At 34.8% G+C, this 8,526-nt stretch overlaps 1 protein-coding gene across 1 annotated transcript in view; it reads right to left on the minus strand.

The window, feature by feature from the left end:
* LOC108733862 (Y+L amino acid transporter 2) overlaps nucleotides 1-5,720 on the minus strand; it is a gene marked incomplete at its 3' end in the record, with an annotated part of 29,500 nt that extends 23,780 nt beyond the window's left edge. The window contains 1 exon segment of the mRNA XM_018465200.1: nucleotides 4,932-5,720. Coding sequence (XP_018320702.1) covers nucleotides 4,932-5,412 — 481 coding nt within the window.
* Nucleotides 5,721-8,526: the final 2,806 nt, after the last annotated feature.

Consider the following 8,526-nt stretch of genomic DNA (forward strand, 5'->3'; position numbering starts at 1 on the left):
TTGTTAAGATAAGTAAAGAAGTTGAGGAACAATAAAAATATTAAAAAAAGAACAAGACTGACTGTTATTAATTTCCATCTCTACATTAAAGTCAGTGATCGCAAAATGATCTGAAGGACATTCTCAAGATTAATATGAAGGTCTTCGCGAAATAGCCACAAAAAAATTTATATTTTTAACATTTTTACACGTCCCTTGATTTCCGAATTATCAGCACAATTGGAGACTTGGATCTCAGTCCTGTAGTTTAAATTACATAATACACAACAGTTATACTAAAAAAGTTCAAGGTCAATTTTTTTGTTAATTATATTACTATGTATTTGTCACTAAAGCTAAACCTGCAGGTTTAAAAAAAACTACAATCACTTATGCAAAATCAAAATGAACTCCAACACGTATCTAATTGTAAAATGATTTATTGCTTCAAACAAAGTTACTAAATTTAGGAGAAAGTAGAAATATAGCAGTATTAGCATCTCGCGAGGAGGAGTTAGAGGTAGTTTTAAATAAAATGGAAACGGTATTAACAAAATTGTTTTGTATGAAAATAAATAAAAGTGAAACCAAAATACTGGTATGCAAGAGAAGAAAAAGAAGGCAAAGAGCGAATGTAAAGATAAGAGACGAAAATATAGAAGTGGCTCATTTTAGGTATCTAGGAAGTAAGGCAAGTCAGGACGAAAGGAGTAGTAGGGATATAAAGCAGAGGATAGCGCAGGGTGGAGTCGCTTTTAATAAAAAGAAGTAACTTCTATACTCGCGAACGATTAATTTAGAAATTCGAAAACAATTGTTAAAGCTGTATGTTTGGAGCGCGGCGCTTTACGGGTGCGAAACATGGGTGGTGGCCGCGGCGCAAAGGAAGAGATTAGAAGCCTTCGAAATGTGGTGTTACAGGCGAATGATGAGGATACCGTGGTTAGAAAAGGTTAGAAATGAAGAGATATTAGAAAGAACAGGAGAGCAGAGGACTCTAAGGAAGGAATAAAAAATAGACGAGATAAGTTGTTAGAACACCTTCTCAGACATGAAGGTATAGTCAGAGACATATTAGACGCAGAGACAGAAGTTAAGAGGAGTAGAGGTAGACCTAGATTAGATTAGTGTTCGCAAATATTTAAGGATGTGGAATGTTCTAGTTTTAAGGAAATACGAAAATTAGCTNCATGTTAGAACACCTTCTCAGACATGAAGGTATAGTCAGAGACATATTAGACGCAGAGACAGAAGTTAAGAGGAGTAGAGGTAGACCTAGATTAGATTAGTGTTCGCAAATATTTAAGGATGTGGAATGTTCTAGTTTTAAGGAAATACGAAAATTAGTTCAGGATAGGAAGGAGTGGAGGTGCGTGTCCAATCAGTGTTAGGACTAATGACGAAGTTATGATGATGAGGAGAAAGTAATTTAGTTTTTGAATTAATTTATCTACAGTTATACAGGGGCTATTAATACCAAAAAATAATAAGACAATGTTTATTACTACATTTCTTCATCGAGTATTATCAATAATAATTTTATTTCGCCTCACTGTGACTTCATCAGATCAGTAAATACATAATTATGCTCCAATTATTTATTGATTATTAATTAACAATTATTACGATGAAGATCGTTGATTTTATTTTTGTCATATTCTGGGGGACACAACTTTTCAAAAGGTTAGGAAACGATGCACTAGACGAAAATGTATGTTTCTACTACAGGTCCCTTTTATTTCCCATACCTCTCCTAAACATGAAAAGTTTATTTTACTTTTTTTGTATGGAAACAACCTAACCTATTTCCATTCCAAAGTTATTACTATCTATTTTTTTTTTAGTAGAAGTCAAGTTCATCAAAAGTAAGACCTCCTCTTAGCTTCTTTCAAGGTCAATAGTTCCTTTAACAATTAAAAAGGCAATTTGCTTACTTAATGCTTCATTGCACAATTTGAAAAGTTACCTACCTACATAACGAATAACGGCTTTACTGAACCTCTAACAAATTACGATAACAGTTACATAACAGGCAAGACTCAGGTCGTAAATTTTATTTTTCCGTAAATAATATATAGCATTTAATTCCGCATCGATTTCTATCAGTTTCCTAAAATGAACGTTTCTAATTTATTTACTATTTATATGGAAAATTTTATAAAATCGTAAAGGAAATGTATTGTATAAACTGATCATTAGTTTTTCCTAATGATGATAGAAAATTCCAAAATTGGTTTGACTTGTACTTGATGATAGAAATCATTCGCAATCTATAATATGAATTAAAATAAATACAAAAAATTTTTAAAAAGCAATGATAACCAATAGGTAAATTTCAATAAATGTTAAAAAAAAAAATAGGAGTAATATCTATCTCTACTTTCTCAATTTCGATTTTTGAAGAAATCCTGTCTGAAGTAAACCACGATAGTATTTTTCTAAATCAGAGAATTAAAAATAAAAAGCTGAGTCATGAAAAGTAAATGTCTATATGTATACGTACACCTTCATATATGTACGAGGTCGGCTCAAAAAGTATCGCGAATTTTGAATTTCCGCGGGTTACGTTCTTTCGATTTTCGATTTTTTTGTGGCGTGATGTTGGTACTCATGCCTGCTTTGCTTATACGTGTTTTGGTCTGTCTACGATTTTTGCCTATTCCACAAAATAGAACAAAGGATCTTATCAAATTTTATGTGAAAAACAAAATTAAGTGCACGGACGCATTCCGAATATTAACTGTGGCATATGCTGATGCTACCTTCGACCGTAGCAACGTTTATCGGTGGTACAAAATGTTCTCAGAGAGCCAAGAAGATTTAAACGACGAGAACGTGCCGGACGCCCGAGTACTTCGACAACAGATGAACACATTAATCAATTGAAAAAAATAGTATCGGCGAATCACCATTGAGAAATTGCTGAGGACCTAAACATATCGATTGACTCCTGCCATTCGATTTTTACCAATCATTTGGGCATTCGTACCAAAATTGCTCAATTTCGACCAAAAACAGCTTCGCATTGACATTGCTAAGGAGCTGTTGGACTGTGTCTGCGACGACCCAAATTTGCTCCAGAGGGTGTTAACTAGTGACGAATCATGGGTTTATGGTTATGGCATGGAAACTAAAGCTCAATCATCATGAAGCTACCGCACGAGCTAAGACCGAAAAAAGCGCACCAAGTTAGATCGAATGTGAAGATTTTGCTTACAGTTTTCTTCGTTTGCAGGGACGTGATGCATCATGAGTTCTTGCCACAGGTTAGAACGGTCAATCAAGAATATTACTTGCAAGTTATGCGCAATTTGCGCGAAGAAATCCACCAAAAACGTTTGGATTTGTGTAAGAACAAAAATTGTCTTTTGCACTGTGATAACGCCCTCGTTCACACATCGTTGCTTGTGCGCGAATTTTAGGTCAAAAGTAACACACTAATAATGCCGCAGCCACCATATTCCCCAGATCTGGCCCCTTGCGACTTTTTTGTTCCCGAAACTGAGGAAGTCCATGAAAAAACTACGCTATGCTACGATTGAGGAGATAAAGGCGGTATCGAAGAAGGAGCTCAATAAGATGAAATGATTTCGAGGATTGAAAAAAACGTGGGCACAAGTGTATAATGTCTGGTAGGGATTACTTTGAAGGAGACAAAATAGATATTCATGAATAATTTTTGAAAAAACACAAAATTCGCGATACTTTTTGAACATACCTCGTATGTATATGTACTGAACGAATACTTATATGGAAGGAAACTTTCTGTTCGATAAACTATCATTTGCAAAAGAGCTGCTTGTCTCTTTTTTACCGTTTCTTATCACGTAAGATTGCAATTAACAATTCTGTTGTCCAGTCCAAATAATAAATTAAGAATGGTACATAAATAAATAATTAATGTTAAACATTCATTCGTTGGAAGTGAGAAATGATACAAATAAAATTAAAAATAGTGGTCTGCTACAGGAAATGAGTGAGAAAACCCTATTTGTCTACTCTTATCAAAACCAGACACCGGTTAGCTATTTTTGTATATAAATTGTAATAAAAATGGTTTTCGGGTGTTGGCGTAAAGATGCTATTTTTACCTAAAACACGAACATATCTTCACTTGCGTAAGTATGCGTTCATTTCAGCATGATGCAATCATTGTCGAAAGTTTCTTTACTCGGGGGCTCACTAATGCTTGAAGAAATCTATGCATATAAGTATTCCCACTGTAACACAGACATCTACAATCTACATAAAGCGCATTTTCTGTAACATTCCTACCTATCTGCATTTCAATATTTCCCTAGTGTAAACAGAGAGTGCTGAAAAGTAAATAAGAGGGTTCTAATTGGACAAACAAGAGAATCCTGCTAAACATTGATTTATACCAATAAGAATCTCAAACTTAAATTCTTATTGTACTGGTATAATACTGCTGGGTTATTAAAAGCTTGTAAAACTTTGTAGTACGATTATAATTACTGCAATCGGCACCTACATATGTATCTATTGTGAAGTATTTAATTATTTTCTTAGAGAACTACGACAAATAGCCAAATACGGAAATAAAATTTTACAGCATTATCAAAAAAATAGGTTTCATGAATTGAAATTCAGATTCAGCCACGTTCAACTTGCAACACTAATTTTTTTTTGGCGAACCGGAAAATCTAACAATTGAAACCTCTGTTTTTGTCTTCACTAAGACTTTGGCAAGTTTTTGTAATTATCAGAGGGTTCACAGGTAATTTTAGTGTTACTTTTATCTTATTTTAATTTGATGCGTGTTCATTCAGCAACAAAAAAAAAGATTTTTATAATAATGTTATGAGGAATGTGTTATTGGAATCCGTTTCATTTAAATATTGTAATTTTTTATAAAAAGTGATCTAAATTTGCACTAAAAGTATAAAAGAGGTATTTGATAAGAGAAAGTGGCAGTACTAATACCTACGTACATAAGCAAACGGCAGCAAGAAGTCTGACGGAATTTTGTGGTGGTTCGCAATCGGGGAAAAACGGCTTGACTGCATATTGGGCAAACGTGAGTGCGATAATTGCTTGAGTGGTTGGTCTAATAATGAGAATGGCGACCCACAATCTAACGAAAGCAGCCAGTGGTCCAAAAGCCAAATAGATGTACGCGTAATCACCTCCAGATCTGGTTATGGAAGTACCGAGTTCAGCGTAACACAAAGCGCCAAGAGTTGAAAACAATCCAGAAAGAGTCCAGACTATGATCGAAACACCCACCGATTCCGTACTCTGATAAACACCCGCGGGAGAAACGAAAATTCCGCTCCCTATTATTGTTCCGACTATCAAACCGACTCCGTTCAGAAGGGTGATTTTCCGTTTCAGCTCTACTTTACCACCCTCGGTCGGTTGCTGTTCAACGACATTGTTACCACCGTTCACGAGCTCTATAGAATTACTCATCGCTTATTTCAACTAGTGCTTCGCAGAATAAGAAAACCCGAATAGTTCACTACATAATGAATAGCACTAACCACATGTTGTTCATACACACACTGCGTAAAAATGAAACGGTTTCCAACGGCTCTACTACACGTGTTAAATTGAAATCAACAAACCAGTACCGGCGTATTTAGCACATGTTGCTGAAAACCATAGCGCTTGCGTTGCCGGAACGAGATTGTGTGAACATCGGACAGAGATACAGCAAGCAGCTTTGGTCGATCCGATCGCTACGAATTACCAACGAGAAGGGGAAAATGGAAATGAAAGAGAAATGCGTGAAGAAAACCTACCGGCAACGACGCGACGTCAAGCATGAATTCGTTTGAGCTTTCTACATTTCTACCGCTGAATTCAAACGTATTGCAGTCATCCCGTCCGCCGCGTAGTTTTCTTCAGGTTACAAAATGAAAATGAAGAAAATCTTTATCTTGGCCTTAGGTAATTGAAGAAAGGTCTTTACTAATTCTATAAAGTTATTATAACAAATAAGCAATTGGGAATACTTGAAATCAAGAAAAGCATTTGCATGTAGTAGATGCACAGATGCAGTTTCATTTTGGACAATTCCATTTCTTGTTGATTTCCATGACATTTTGCTCTATTTCATATTAATATTAAGAATATAATAAATGATAATATTTTTAAAATTACACTCATAAGTACAGGTTACAAGATCTACGCTGAAATAGAGTAACTCACTACTTAAAAAAGAACTAGGAGAAACCCAGATGGGATACATAAATGACAAAGGCACTATTGACGTAATCTACGTGGTTAAAACAGCATATGAAGCAGAAATTACGAATGATAAAAGCGAAATACTCTTCTTTTTTTGCGGAGATGAAAGAGGTGCGTTTAATAAACGCAAAAGAGACATAGGAAAATCTTAGAAAAACCAGAAATAGACAACAAATTAAGAGTGAGGATGAGAGGAATGTACGAAGAAACATACTCTAAGATAGAAGTCAACGAAGAAAAATAAAAAAAAAATAGCAATGAAAAAGGGAATAAGACAATGTTGCCCACTAAGCACCGCACTTACGGGGATTTATAAAATCGGTAGAAGAAAAATCTGGTCAGTTAAATATGCAGATGACTTTAGTATTATCAGCGACTGAATGAAATGATATAAAATACAGATAAGTCAAAAATTTTAAGGAAAAAAAATCAGGAGAACGAAAGAAGAAATTAAATTTCCAGTGGATATGAAAAATAATCGAAGAAGTTACAGAGTTTAACTACCTAAGATTCGTACTGCAAAAAAATAATGGAGTAGATGGACATATAAGAAAACGTAGGAAGACAGCAATAAGGGTAATGGAAAATATATGAGAAATGAGAGAAACAAACCTCAAAGAGAGTTGAAAAAAGAATGTTCCTATTCGAGACATTAATAGAGAGTATATTATTGTACGGAGCGGAAACATAGGATGAGAAGAAAGAAAAAAAATGGGAAGCATTCAAGACAGATACGTAAGATGAATTTTAAAATTATATAAAAAGATCCGAAATACCTATTACAAAAAGAAATAAAAACAGAAAAATTAGCCATAAAATATTCGAAAAGAACTTTAAAGTACGAAGAAAAGGTGTTAAATTCAGAAGAGAGAAGACAATATGTTATTAAAAGAATGTATAATAGTTAAGGATAACATATCGATTATTCAAACCGAAGAAAAGAAAATGACAAAGAAAAGATGGAAAAAGAAATGAAAAACTTTTTAATGGAAAAGGCAGAAGTGTATAGAAAGAACTGGAAAGTTTGACTAAAGATGTTGATAAGCAAAAAAGAAGACAAAAATGAGAAACTTAAAATTCGCACAGGAATACAAGAAAATATGAAAAAAAACTAAGAAGCTTTTCTGATATCCTGAGAAAATACGGAATCGGGCTGAACAAAACGGATTTTAGATCTGTATTTTAGCGAATTTATAGGACAGAATTTTGTTAATAAAGAGCCAATACAAAGAATATTGTAGATGAAAATACCGACAGTAGAGCGAAGTCAAAAATATTTAGAAATATGTAGTAGAAACGAAAAGTAAAGAAGTTTAGAAAATATACACAAATTATGCATTAACTTATAAAATGTAGATACTATCGGCTGAAGAGGACCCTAGTTGGTCTTAGAACGGCCTGGGGTAGAGGGGTTTTAGTCGGTAGGTCCGAGGACTTCCTCCTCGGGAATCCGACATTTTCCTCTCTTCCACGAAAACATAAAAAAAAGATGCTATCCTGAATATGAATTCAGCATTCAGCTACTATCATCCCCCTAAGAAAAATGAAACATATACTTACGGATTACCCCACTCTGCACATACTGTAATGTACGAGGTATATCGCGAATTTTGTGTTTTTTTTTTAATAATGGAAGTACCGAGTTCAGCGTAACACAAAGCGCCAAGAGTTGAAAACAATCCAGAAAGAGTCCAGACTATGGGAGGTGCGTGTCCAATCAGTGTTAGGACTAATGACGAAGTTATGATGATGAGGAGAAAGTAATTTAGTTTTTGAATTAATTTATCTACAGTTATACAGGGGCTATTAATACCAAAAAATAATAAGACAATGTTTATTACTACATTTCTTCATCGAGTATNTTTTGTCCCCTTCAAAGTAATCCCCACTAGATATTATACACTTGTGCCAACGCTTTTTCCAATCCTCAAGCACTTCAAAAAATCATTTCTTGTGATCTTGTTCAGCTCCTCCTTCGATGCCGTGTATATCTATTTAGCGTCACTTTTCATAGGCCTCTTCAGTTTCGGGAACAAGAAAAAATCTGGGGAAGACGATGTGTGAGCAGGGGTGTTATCATGGAGCAAAAGCCACAAATCCGGGCGTTTCCGTCGGATTACTTCGCGCAAATTGCGCATAACTTACAGGTAATATTTCTTATTGACCGTTCTACCCTGTGACAAGAACTCATGATGCACCCCGCTTCTGCAATTGAAGAAAAATATAAGCAAAACCGACCTAACTTAGCGCGCTTTCTTCGGTCTTAGCTCGTGCGGCAGCTTCTATTGGGATGATTGAGCTTTGATTTCCACCTCATAACCATATACCCATGAT

The sequence above is a fragment of the Agrilus planipennis genome, unplaced genomic scaffold, assembly GCF_000699045.2.
Source record: "Agrilus planipennis isolate EAB-ADULT unplaced genomic scaffold, Apla_2.0 scaffold85, whole genome shotgun sequence".
Taxonomy (NCBI): Eukaryota; Metazoa; Arthropoda; class Insecta; order Coleoptera; family Buprestidae; genus Agrilus; species Agrilus planipennis.